Source organism: Lemur catta, chromosome 9 (assembly GCF_020740605.2).
Source record: "Lemur catta isolate mLemCat1 chromosome 9, mLemCat1.pri, whole genome shotgun sequence".
Classification (NCBI taxonomy): Eukaryota; Metazoa; Chordata; class Mammalia; order Primates; family Lemuridae; genus Lemur; species Lemur catta.
The window spans coordinates 90537722-90551371 of NC_059136.1; the positions used below are offsets into that span (position 1 = coordinate 90537722).

At 41.1% G+C, this 13650-nt stretch overlaps 1 protein-coding gene and 1 long non-coding RNA gene across 2 annotated transcripts in view; one reads left to right on the plus strand and one right to left on the minus strand.

Annotated features, from left to right (window-relative positions):
• The window catches only part of RAB2A (RAB2A, member RAS oncogene family), an 87788-nt gene extending 80502 nt beyond the window's left edge, over positions 1-7286 (minus strand). The window contains exon 1 of the mRNA XM_045560967.1: positions 6893-7286. Coding sequence (XP_045416923.1) covers positions 6893-6938 — 46 coding nt within the window. The 5' untranslated portion in view covers positions 6939-7286. The remainder of the gene's footprint in view (positions 1-6892) is intronic.
• A 193-nt stretch (positions 7287-7479) lies between these two features.
• LOC123644707 overlaps positions 7480-13650 on the plus strand; it is a 68881-nt gene continuing 62710 nt past the window's right edge. The window contains exon 1 of the long non-coding RNA XR_006737230.1: positions 7480-7666. This is a non-coding gene — a long non-coding RNA (uncharacterized LOC123644707). The remainder of the gene's footprint in view (positions 7667-13650) is intronic.

A 13650-nucleotide genomic window follows, 5' to 3' on the forward strand; every position in this document is an offset into this window, starting at 1 on the left:
CATCAATATTCATTTTCCCACTTTCTCCCAGATTTGGCCAGAAACACAGTAACTGTCAGGTACACCTGAAAATGGGAACACTCTGAAGAGAGAACTGGAAGAAATCTAAAGCTACATCATAGCTATGAAAAGCAAAACCTCAGAAAAGGTGGGGGAAGGAAGAGCAAAGGGGGAGCCACACCACCCTACAATCAAGAGCCCTTGGAGTCAGACAACCCGAGGTCTTTGTTTCCCCACTTACTAAAATAATTTTCCCCAAATGACACAGCTTGGTTTCTTTACCTGTAAAATGGTAATCTGTATCTGCTGAAGGAGTAAGATAACAAGCCTTTGATATTGTGTAGGAATTATAAAAACTACAGAGGATTACTTATGAGAATCTACTATACAGACATGGTGCCAAAAGCTAATGTGATGGAGAATTCCACACAAATTCAGCTTGGATATACTTTAAGGGGTTACTTAAATAAAATCCCCAAAAGCAGAAATCAATTAATTAATTAATTAATTTTTGAGACAGGGTCTCACTCTGTCATCCAGGCTGGAGTGCAGTGGCACAATTATAGCTCACAAAAAATAGAAAATTTGATATTAGAAAAAGAATCAATTTCAGAAAAATAAGCAAAAAAGGCCCATGACTGACCAGTAGAAGAATATTACATTATCACTGTTACAAACAATACTTTTTAAAAATACAGATGTCCAGGACTCCCTGTAGAACTACTAAAACAGCATCTCCAAGGATGAGACCCAAATAGTTTGAGTTGAGAAACACTGAAGGAATTAAAAGGGGGTGAATACCTATGTGAGATAGCAGAGGGAATCTAACATTTTTTTGCCAGACATTCCTTACCTTCAGGTGAAGAATAATAGCTAAAACATATTTTAAAACTTGCAAATAAACGAGGCTAATGAAATCAAATAGGGAAGTTTCATTGTAGAAAACAAAAAGTTAGGAAGGGGACAAGGGAGGGCTGCATATGGCAGCATCTTTTGTAGCAAAGTAAACAGCCTCAGGGACTAAGGCTGAGCAGAGAATAACAAATAGAGCAAGCACAGCTGGCCCAGAAGGAAAGGGAAAAACAGCTGAGCTGGCAAAATTAGGGTCTGCCCAGCAAAATGATTGGCTAGTGCTAAAGGAGGAGAGCTGGAGAGATAAAACAAAGGAGGGGGACTGTGGGGGAGATGCTGGAGAAAAGTAGTTTCATGCTGGAGCACGAATGGAGTGGGACAAAAAGGACAAGAGCACCAAGAAGGAAGAGGGGCATTCTTTAAGATGAGGAGTGAGGTTCACCAGAGGAGGTTATGAAAGGGAAGAAGGAATGAGAACATCAAGGCCAACAGCCTCTGTGGTTCAATATAAAGTTTCAGGAGCATTACAAATATTAGGGGGAGGAAGTAGCAAATAAATTGGGTTAGGCATAGGAAACAGAAAAGAGCTAGTCCAAAATCTTGAAAGACTACCAATAACAATATGTAAAACAAAAATTTAAGAATAATCAATCATCTAAATTCTAGATGACATTAAATTCTAGATGACATTAAAAGGTCTCAGATATGTTTCACTCTTCTTTTTTTTTTTTTTTTTTTTTGAGACAGAGTCTCACTTTGTTGCCCGGGCTAGAGTGAGTGCTGTGGCGTCAGCCTAGCTCACAGCAACCTCAGACTCCTGGGCTTAAGCGATCCTCCTGCCTCAGCCTCCCGAGTAGCTGGGACTACAGGCAAGCGCCACCATGCCCAGCTAATTTTTTCTATATACTTTTAGTTGTCCAGATAATTTGTTTCTATTTTTAGTAGAGACGGGGTCTTGCTCAGGCTGGTCTCGAACTCTTGACCTCGAGCGATCCACCCGCCTCGGCCTCCCAGAGGGCTAGGATTACAGGCGTGAGCCACCGTGCCCGGCCTTCAACTCTTCTTTGATAAATAAAACAGCTAAACACATCTAAAAATAGGCAAAACTAAATAATACAGGAATGCATAAGTGATACAGCTGTGAAGAAAAGCATGGGAAGATTAACATATAATTAAGGCTAGTGGAAACCTGGTTAACAAGGAGTTGTAGTCCTTTAGTATGGGTGTTTATTATTTTTTAAAACTATTAAACTGTGCGTATATATTATATATATATACTTTTATATGCATAATATATTTCATAATAAAAAAGCTTTAATGGAATTCTTCTACCTCTGAACTTCCCAGTTTGTTTTTCCACGATACTCTAACAAATCTGCTCATGAAATAAAATGGTAAGTGTTTCTGGGCACAGGTTTTGCAACAGTAAGTTCCACCTCAAATCTAGCAAATCAAAATCTCTGGGTTTGGGCCACTGAATCTTTTTTTTTTGAACAAACACCCTGGTGATTCACAAGAATCTAAAGAAATTCATCTGAGTCTCCCATAGGAAGAGGTCTTCTGTTAAAACTCTAAAGATCTAGAGAACCTAATCCAATTCCTTCCCCAAACCCACTACGATTTTGCTCCGCCCCTCTCTCTTGTATTTTCAACCTTTCAACCTCAAGTCTCTCCTGTCTTAAAATACACATCTACTCCTACACACGTGCATGCGAGTGCACACATACCAATTGACCAAGTCTAAACTTCTCATTCTTTCCTTCCCTTTCACATTCAGTATTCAATAAAATAGCCCACAATATGGCTCTACTTTTAACTTCTCAGTATCTTTTTTTAAAAAGCTCCAATACCATTTGTGATACTGCTTAAATTTTAAAAAGAGAGAGAGAAAAAAAAAGAAAGTGTGAGGACCCCACAATATATTAATAAAAAGACCCATTTCACCAATACCAACTCTTGCAATACAAGCACACAATTTTACTCTCCTCCCCAGAAGTTACTGTTAAGTGTATAGTTTTCAGGATTTTTTTCTATACATGATATATATAAAAATCCATATTTTTTAAAAACATAAATGAAACTATACCTTACAGTTCTCCCCTTCATTCACCTCTCAATCCAACACTGTGGCAAAGTACTAATGTCCTCCTATCATTTTAACCAACAGTGCCTGACTTCTGCTGCACTTGACACTGGTGACCACTCCTTCTATGGTATGTCTCCTCTGCAGACTCCCTGACACTGTACTGTCAGTCTCTCTTCCCCTTTGATTCTTCCTTCTTAGTCTCTTTTGCTGATAACTTTCTCAATCTGCCCCATGAACACTGATTCCTCACCATCACATCCAAGCTTTCTTCTTTGTCAATATTCATTCAATGAACGATCATTAGCTAATTCATTCCAAGAGGACCACACTGTCAGATTCCCATTTGCCAGTGGTTTTGCATGTGAAGGAACACTCCAAAACATTTTCATCAAATAAACAAATGCTTGCATTTTTGGCATGACATATAATTTGACTTTGCAACTAATTCAAACAGTACTATAATCAACAAGCCCCTATACCAAAGCAAGAGGATGGGGATATAAACGGGGAAGAAAGTTTGGGAAGGATTAATTTCTTAAAATGGTAACTTAATAAATATTTTCATGTTATGAGAATTTTTCTTCCCTCATAATTTCAAAAGCTCAGATAATGAACTCTCAGGTAATAAGGACTCCATTATATGTTATTAGCTCCCAAATCTCTAACCCAGGTCACTCTCTCCTGAGCTGCAAACATTAACTTCCAACCACATACCAGACACTCCCCCTTGCCCACCCCAACAAATCCCTACTCATCATTTGAATTTTAGATCCAACACCACCTAGCTCCTTCCCCAAGGGGCCATCCACTAATCTATTAAAAATCTCTGAAATGAATGGCCTACCTTTAGACCTAAGAGGAAATCAAAGGTCTTCTTAACAAAAAAAATTATTTCAAATGCAAGTGGGAGTAGGAAGGCAGGGGAGGGAAACAGAGAATGAGGGAAGAGAGGAGGAGACCAGTACAAACCAACAGGGAGTGGCCCGGTTTGTTGCCATCTTAAAAGAATGGAAAAATAGGAATTGGCCAGGTGACAAAAGGTAATGAAGAGGCATTTAGATAGAAGAATACAACCAGGTTTGTGCCTTTGCGTGCCTGGTTGAGGGGCAAGGAGGGCTGATGATGAGGTTAAAATGGTAGGCCGATGCAAGAATTTTAGGAGCAACAATTACTATAGGTTTATCATGATTTTTCTCTCTCTCTATGCATGATAATTACCTGTTTACAATATTGGCCATCCTTGTTAAAAACCACTTTCCACAAAGTATCTAAGTTTAAATGACACATTTTCCTAAATGTTTTTTTCAGAAACAAGACACTACCAAGGAAAAAATTTAAAGCTACATTTTAATTGCATTTAGCCTTACAGTAAGAAAATAGTTCAATAGTATCGTCATGTCTCAAAAATCTCTTCTATGAAAGAGGGAACTCTGAAAAAGAAAAATGTGCATGGTTCCTTTCCCCTATGAAATCAAAGTACTTTGACATTTATCTTCATTTTATCTCACATACTACTGAGAGAGGGAAAGCTAATAATGTTTTGCAGGTAAAAGAAAATTTAAGTGATTTCCTTCATTCGAAGATGTATGTTTTTCACACCATGATTTTCTAGAAAAATCAATAAGAATCTCACACTATTGATTTAATATCATCTTTTTGGGGGGAGGGCCACATTGAATGTACCTTACAACTATGGGTATGCTTTGAATTAAGGAACTACGGTAAAGGATTTTGCCCAAAGTCAAAAAAGTGGCAGAACTGGGCTAAAAAAATTCTGTCAACTTGTTAATATATATAAACAGGAATATAATGGCCTGATTCCTCTTTCATTTAATTTAATATACAGGGTCTACCTTTTACTAGGCTCTTCTTCAAACACAGAGCCATACAAAACACTTTTTCTGCCTTCAAGAAGTATGTAATCAAATACAGATGCCTACACAAGTATCTATAAAACAAAACAGTCTGGGATTAATGTCAGAAGAATGATACAAAGTGAGTAACATAAATCCAGAAAAGGAGTACTCACTTCCAGCCAGAATACCAGGAAAATCTTGACACATAACAAGAGTTTAATATATGTTGACTCCGAAGGCGTCAGGGAAGACCCAGATAAGACTTGGAAGGACTTACAGAATTTCCACAGGGAGAGATTGTGGTGGAAGGCACTCTAAGCAGAGAGAGTAGCAGAGCCCAGGAAAAACCACAGAAATCAGCCACTGGGCCTCAATGGCAGAAGCAAGGTGGGGAATATGGGAAAGAAGGCTAGAAATGTAGATAGGGACTAACACACAGAGTTCATTGAAGGTCAAATTAAAAAATGTGAGCAAGCAGAGGAGCAGCCTCCTGACATTCATGTTTCAGGAAGATTAAACTGACAGTAAACCACACTGGCTGAACTGGAGTGGTGAGAAAGTACTGCTGTAAACAGTCTAGTGTCAAGTATTCAGTGCCTGAACTGTCTTAACAGCACCAAGGGCGAGAAAGGAGTGTCTTCCCTTGGAACTGCATGGGGACTGTTTTTGGATGAGGGCAAATTCCAAGCGAACGGAGCACCATCTTGTTAATATCTGTAGCCCTGCTACTCCTTGCACAATACATTTCTCTCCAATCTCATTTTTACAGCCTAATTCCAATTTTGCCAGGTCTGAGAACCCTTCTTCCTTCTTTCAAATATACCTCAGCATTTTTTAAAGTTTATAAATTTGCTACCAAACATTTGCAAAACACTGCTTTACCCAGGATTTAAATAGAAAACCATCTAGTTTCCATACACACACGCACAACAAAAAACCCTTCTGAAAACCCATATTTATAGAAGAAAGTTTTTCTTTCAGGCAGCAATCAACATGCTTTAGTTACTGATACAACCTGCTGCATCATTAGTGCAACAACAAGCTGCTGCTTACATTTTCAAAGTTGTGCAAAGGGTCCAAAGTTATGCAAGAGTCACCACTGAAATCAGACTCTGGTATATTAATAGTTATAACACCTGAACAAGCCTTAGGTTTATTATTAGATTCAAAGTAATGCCAAAATTACAGGTTTTAAAAATATTTTACAATGACTTTGTTTGCTTTTCTTAGAAATATACCAGGATGTCATTTAAGTTGGAATAATTGTATTTCTTTCCACTTCAAATGGGCATGAGAGAACCTGAAAATCAGCAGTTGTGACACAGGACTTGACATATTTAAAAAAAAAATAGCGTCCTCAACATACACACATATGCATACACGCAGAGCACTGAACGGCCTTGCATTACTATCAAATAATCCGTTTACACATGGCAAAAGTGCACAGAACTCTTTCATGCTTTAATAACCCCGAAAGGAATTCTTAAGCCGTCAAGTAATGAGACGTGACTTATTGTGACTTGGGAGTTGAGATTGTTTAAAAAAACAATATATATACATATATATATTATTTTTTTAAGATTTCCTTCTCTTCTCAGCTGGCTGTCCCACACCAGGAAAGCGCCTTGCCCAGGCCTTGGCAGAAGCGTGCAAGTCGGAGGTGGGACTGGTCAGGAAAACGAAGACCCTGGTCCCATCACCTTCTGCTCTCCTCGGCCTCCCCCTTTCTTTCCCCGGGGCCGCGAGGAGAACCAAGGTGAGGGGCCCTGCAGGTGGGGTGCAGTCATCTGAGTCGGGCTGACGGTCCTGGGCTGTCCCTCCTGTCGCACACTTCCCGGATGGGGCGTCGCAAACGGCTGCCGCGGCCCTCAGCTGCAGGCAGGGCTGGCCGGGTCGGGGGCCGCGGACCGGGCCTGGCCAGGCCGCGGCCGCTCGCAGTGCCCACGTCACCAGCTCCAGCACTGCGGAAATGGAGCGGCGCGGCCGGGAGGGAGGCGCCGGGCGGCGTCCGCGCCCGAGCCCCTGCCAGACGCCGTTTGCCCCTCAGCCCGGGCCCAGAGGCCTCCGACACCCGCCCAGCCGCGCCCAAGGCCCTCACCTGTGTCGCCGATGATGATGTACTTGAAGAGATAGGCGTACGCCATGGCCGCGGCCGCTCAGTGCCAGGGCACACGGCTCCTCCTCCTGCTACTGCTCCTCCTCCGCGCCCCTCACCCCCGCGCTCCTCGGCCTCGAAACGCCAGGCCCCGCCCGCCGCCGCCGCCGCCGCTGTCAGCCGCCGGGAGTGAGGGGCTGAGAGGAAGCCGGACAAACTGACACCAGCGAAGTCGAGAGAGACAGCACCCGGCCGAGCCCAGTCGAACAATAACAGCCGCCGCGGCGCCTCCGCCCCGCCTCCGCGCCGACCCGGAAGTGTTGCGGCCGCCGGCGCCGCCGGAGGAAAGGGGAGGAGCTCCGCACGCCGGCCGCGCCCCGCCGGCCGGAGCCCCGCCCAGCCCCGCCGGAGCGCCGCCCCGCGCCGAGCCGGCCGCACCCCGTCCTCCCGGGCCGACCCGAGCTGGGCGCGGCCGGGCGCGGTCGTTCCGGCACGTTTGAGCTGGCGAGCCCGGCGGCCGGGAGACGCTGGGGGAGGAGAGGGGCGGGGTCGGTCCCGTCACCGCCCCGCGAGCGGGCGCCACCGGCGGGCGGGCGGTGGGAAGGCGGGGGCGGCGTTCGGTGCGGGACTCAGCCCTGGGCTCGGGAGCAGGTGTTTGAAAATGCGGGACCCACGGGGGGCTGGGGTGGGGGCCGATAGTACTTCAGTATATGACGACGGGGCCTTGATGGTGAAAGTGGAAGTGTTTGTAAACTGGAAACCGTAAGTCAGGGACTGGTAAGTAAATCACGGTATGCCCCCACGGTGGACTGCTACGCTGCTCTTAGTTAAAGAAAAAAGATGCCTGACTTATGCTAAGAAAAAAAAGGTCAATTTTGTGTAAAAATATATATTTAAATTAAATGTTATTTATATGTTATATATTATGCAACAATGATACATATGCCATGTATAAGATATAAATCGTTTACGTATATTTACATGTAAATTATATCTCATATAAATTTTGCTGTGTGTAAAAAGCAGGAACACACTTAAATACCCCCATGTGCATAATCAATCTGGAAGGGAACGCAACTGGTATTAAGGGAGGGGAGGGGAAGGAATGGGATTGGAGGAGAATCTACTTTCCCTGAATTTTTTTTTGTGTATGTGCAGTTTGAAATTTTTTGCAGCGTTCATCAATTACCTACTAAAAAATACTGTTAAAAGAAAAAGTGACTATTTTATTCATTCAACTAATATTTATTGAATACGTACTATGTTTCATGCTAGGCATAGCAACTACAGGCAGATCCTGTTTTAAAGGAGCACAGGTTTTGGAAGAGGAGTTAGAAGACAGTTAAAGTGTCAGGCAGGGTTATCTAAAGAAAATGATGTCTGAACCAGGAATATGAATGAGTAAGAATGTATCAAAAGAACGACAGTTTGGGGGAGGGAACCAAAGTTTACCAACTAGGAATGGGATGTGCAAAGTTCATGAATCTGCTCAGGGAATTTAAAGTATAATATCATAAGAGCAGAGCACGATGGCTTACGCCTGTAATCCCAGCCCATGAGGAGGCTAAGCTGGGGAGGTCCGGGCGGATCGCTTGAGTTTGGGGATGTCGCGGTTGCTATGAGCAGACCTGTGGTCACGCCACCGCCTTCAGCCTGTGGAGAGAGGGAGACCGTGTCTCTAAAATGAGTAAGTAGGGTTGCAGAAAACGGATTTACTAACCATATCTTCTAATGTTGTTAATGAAAGAAGAATCGTTGCTGAGGGAGAAGTGGACTGGGATTTAGTGGCCCTGGTTTCTATTGCCTCATATTCTCCTTTCTCTTTTGGGATCTCTCATTGTGTAATTACCGCGACACCATCCTGCTGGCAAGATGTGATAGGTTGCTACATAGTTTCGATGGCCTTGCCTAGTGTGAACTCACAAGGTTTTTCTGAAATACTTGGAGGGGATATTATTAAAGCTTCAGGGAACCTGAAATTTGACGTGGAATTGCATAATCTGGTCACTCATCTTTGGCTTGAGGAGGATGGAGGCAAGGCCTCCAGGTTCCAGAGGGCATTTTGTCCCTCCCACCTGAGTGCCTCCACCCAAGTCTTTCCTGGGTGATAGAGGAGAAACTCAAGTCCTCACTCTCAGGACTGTGTGGCTTTTACCAACACAGCCCCAACAGGACAACTTTATTAGGATGTTACACAAGAGCCTAGCACCCTGGGGAGTCAGGAGCATTCCCATGCTGTGAGAAGAGGTGAATAGCTAGGGAAGTCTCTTGTGCCAGATTATGCAGGGCCTCATATGCCATGTCAATATGCATGCAGAACTTGACCCAGTAGACACAAGGGAAATTGTGAAGGGAAGGAAGGTCAGAATTGGGTATGTAACAAAAATCACAAAAATGAGTAGAAAGCTATAGAGGTCATGTGGTATAAAGAAGAGAATTTACGAAACCTGGCTTCTGGTTTGACTCTACCTCTAACTGATCAGATGAATGTGACAAATCATTTGGTCTCCCAGCGCTTCAGTGCGCTCATCTGTAAAGTAAAGAAGTGTTTCCTAAAAGGGCTATTCCAGCTGTGAAGTGCTTAATTTTTTGTCTAGCCAACCTCCAGATCTAAAGCCACCTACAAAGAAGGTAGCAATCCTCCTGTGAAAATACCAGAGCCGCAGGCATTGAATGCATATTGTTCTTACACAGAACTGAAATGTATTACTTTTTTTGTGTATGGGAACTGTAATGATCAGCTGTTACATGGCAGTATAATGCAATGAAAAGGGCAAGGGCTGAATGCTCAAGTCCTTCTCCAAGCCTCAGTTTCCTTATCTAGAAAATATGGATAATAACTGCCTCACAAAGTCAATTTCAGATCAAGTAAGATAATGGATATGAAGATATTTTGTAAATTATAGAAAATATATACTTAGTACATAACACTCTTTATGCTGTATAATTTTTAGAAATTACCTTGAGGAAGTAAAGGCCTAATCACTATATAAATTCATGTTTTAAGATAAGCTCCATTCCTGGGTTTATTTTTATGTCTCTACATTTTTTCTACATTTAATTCATAGTATTTTATCATATTTTCTGTAAACCTATAAGCTTTTTAAAATCCTCTTGGAAGAAATACAAGGTATAAATAAAAACCATATAAACCTCATTTAAAACATTTAGCTCATAGAATCCGAACACATTTTTCAAGAAAAATTCCCCAAACAAAATGACAGAAATAAAACCTCTCCTCACTTAGGTGTAGTATACTTCCTGGGATTTTCCATTGAATTTGATTTTTGGCTATTTTCGCACTCTTGGGGATGTATACTGATAACCCCACCTCTCAGTCTTACATCATACATGGTCTGCAGGTCAAACTGTGAAATTTAAAAGTTTAAGACCATATTCTTAAAATATCTTCTTATTCAAGTCTCCAAGAGATTTTAAAGTACAGTACTATTTTAAAATTTTGCATATGCTGCTCCCAATCAAACTTTGATGTTTACATTTCCTTTGGTTTTGTTACTCTCAGACTTTGGGAAGATGGGTAGGGTGGGATGGAATGGGAGAAGGGTGGTTTGGAATACTGTAATCTTGAGGTTCTTACCTTGGTTTCCATGGTTCCTCAGCCAATCCTCCTAAATGATATGCAAAATATATTTGCATATGTCCAATTTTATGGGAGAGATCCTTGCAGAAGTCCATGACCCAGAAATAATTAAGAACAACTGTGAAATGCCTTTGTTCAGCCATTTCTAAATACCATAACAGAACTAATTTTCCAGCAAATACTTAATAAGCTCAATACCAGTTTTACAGGAAGAAAGAATTAGATTCAAATTCTGCCTTTATCACCTATCAATTGAGTGATCTTGGATAAATTACTAAATGCTCTAAGCCTTAGTTTCCCCCATGAGATGACACATGTGAAGTGTCTAGCATAGTGTCTAGCACAGTGTCAAGCACACAGGAGACACTAAATAAACATTGAGGTCATTTCTCCCTTCCCTTCATTCCCTCCCTGTCCTCCACCCCTAAACTGTCAATAAGAACTATAGGACTTAAATGAGCCCAAGAAGGACCCTGCCTTAAAGGTGATTAGAGTCTTCTTGTGCTAAGTCATGCATAGCTTTGGCCTGATGAAAACTACAGGAGAGGTGCTGTATTTTAGAGACCAGAATTTTGTTCTGGGAAATGAGGGTAGGTTTTACAGAGGGACAACCATTTAAGCTGGGCCTTCCAGGGCATTATTTTTTATGGTTCTTGCTTTAACTTAGTTATTCCAGGTGCTTCAACACCCTTCTTCATTCTATTTTGTTTTCCTCATCTACCTGATCTGCCATGTCTATTCTAGTTAGGTAACATTGTTAGTATTCCTTGTTTTCCTTCTCTGTTCATGACTTTGCATTTCTGACCCCTTGTTAAAGCCAGAAATGACTGTTTTCTCTCTCCCCTTCCATTCGGCTCATCCTTCAAAAGCTTACTTGAAGAGTCAAAAAGTAATGACAACAAATTTGCACCCTTAACGTGTTTGTGTTGTTGGGAGACAAAACTTTCTTTCATATGTAGGCTACTCTTTTTACCAATAGACTGATCATCAGTAATAGAAAGGACCAACATAAGTGCATGGACAAGAGAAACAGTGAATATTGGAATAATATTAATAATATGGTCATTTTATAAAATAGTGCATTAAAAATATAACTACTAATATAGAAAATGTTTTGAATTAATAAAAACTTAAAAATGAGTTGAAAACCAGAAAAGTATTCTTAAATAAACAATTTTTTCTAAGTCCTTAAGATTTGCTTAGTGCTTTCGGCAGAGAAAATGGTCTAGAGAAAGGCCCAATATTGGATTCCAGGAGGGCTGAATTACAGTCTCTTCCTTGCCATTAGCTAGCTGACCTTGAGAAAATCTTCTTCAAACTTTCCATCATCTGTTCAATAGTGATAATGATTCTGGTTACTTACATAATAGAATTGCGAGAGATAGATTTGAGGACACTCTGAAAAATACATTATTACTGGGAAAGAACATAGATACCAGATTGCAGGTGGATGATTTTCTACAAATGAATCCAAATGTATTAAAAGACCAACTCCTACAGAACCATTTAATATCAGTAACATTTTATTATCTACAATGTTGAGTTTTGGTCAGTGGAAACCAGATCTTGCAATTGTTTCAAACCCTATTCTTCATTTATTTTTAATGTATTCTGTGTTTTACGTTAAGTGGTAGGTGTTCCTTGCTTTGGAAAATTTAGTATTGGAATGAGAATGGTGATACATGAAGAACACACCTTATGTTATGCTAAAGAGAGAGCTACTTATCACTGTCATAACTGCCTCAATTTATTTTAGTCTTTATACCTAAAAGTGTTTAAATTTTGATAAAGAGAAACCCATTTTTTCTCCATTTTCAAGGAAATGATAAGCTAGCTCTGTTCCATTGGGAGGTGTGGACAGAGAAAACCTGTCACTGATGTCTTTTGTGTGAGATGAAATCTTCAGAAATAAGTGGAGCAGGGGATTGTGAGATCACATTTCACCACTCTTTTATCTCCCATCTCTCCTACATAATTTTTATCTCTGCTTCTAACAATCTCATTGTCAGAATTTTCAACATATGGAATCAGAGAGAGGAAAATTGCCACCATAGCATCAAATTTCACTGCTGATCTGAAGAAAATAGGAGTATATTTTCTCAAACTTTCTTATTTTTCAAAATAAAAGTTGCTAAAAGATTAGTTTGTTCTCCAAAAAGTAAAATTATATCTAAGGGCTCACATTTAAAAATATGTAAGTTTAATTCAGGTTTGTGCCAAGAATCATTGCTATGCTTCCATTTCTCTTTTAAATTTGCCAATTTAAGGAATCTGGGGATCAATTCTCAAGGACCTCTACAAATGAATGGATTAGGAGAAAGTACAATACAACCTTGAAATGGCAATAAGCATTTGCTCTCTCACACAGTTTTTGTGCATCAGGAGTCTCTCATGGGGTTTCACTTAATTTTTCAGCCAGGGATGCAGTCATTTGAAGGTGTGAGTGGGGCTGGAGGATTTGCTTCCAAGATGACTCATTCACGTGGCTGCTGGCAGGGGGCCTCAGTTCTTTACCACATGGACCTCTCCGTAGGACTTCACGAGTATCCTCATGATGAGGTGACTGATTTCCTCTGCAGTGAGTGATCTGACATTGAGAGAACAAGGCAAAACCCTCCAATATCTTTTTATGACCTAACCTCAGAAGTAACATCCCATCACTTCTGCTGTATTCTGTTGGTCCCACAGACCAACCATGATAAAATATAGGAAGGGACTACAGAAGGGTGTTAATACCAGAGGGAAGGATCATTGGGAGTCCTCTTGGTAGCTGGCTACCACAAACCTGAATAGATCAAGATCAGCCTGAGCAACAGTGAGACCGTCTCTACCAAAAATAGAAAAAATTAGTCAGGCGTGGTGGCCCACTTATTTCCCTTTTTTCATAAACTTCTTTGAATCATTTCATGAAAATTGAATATTGTCCTACCTGTGAAAACTCTTATATCCAAATGTTACCGCAGTTATTACACATTATGCATAATTATGCATTTTAGTTTCCGTTTAACAAAGTCTATATTACATGGTGGTGGTGGAAGCAATGACTTTAGCTAAGCAAGTTTAAAGTACAAACCAATAGAGAAGGTTCACTATCATTTTATTCCCCAAAAAGTGTCTTTTCTGGTATTATAGTTTCATAATCTTTGTTAGGAAAACTGCA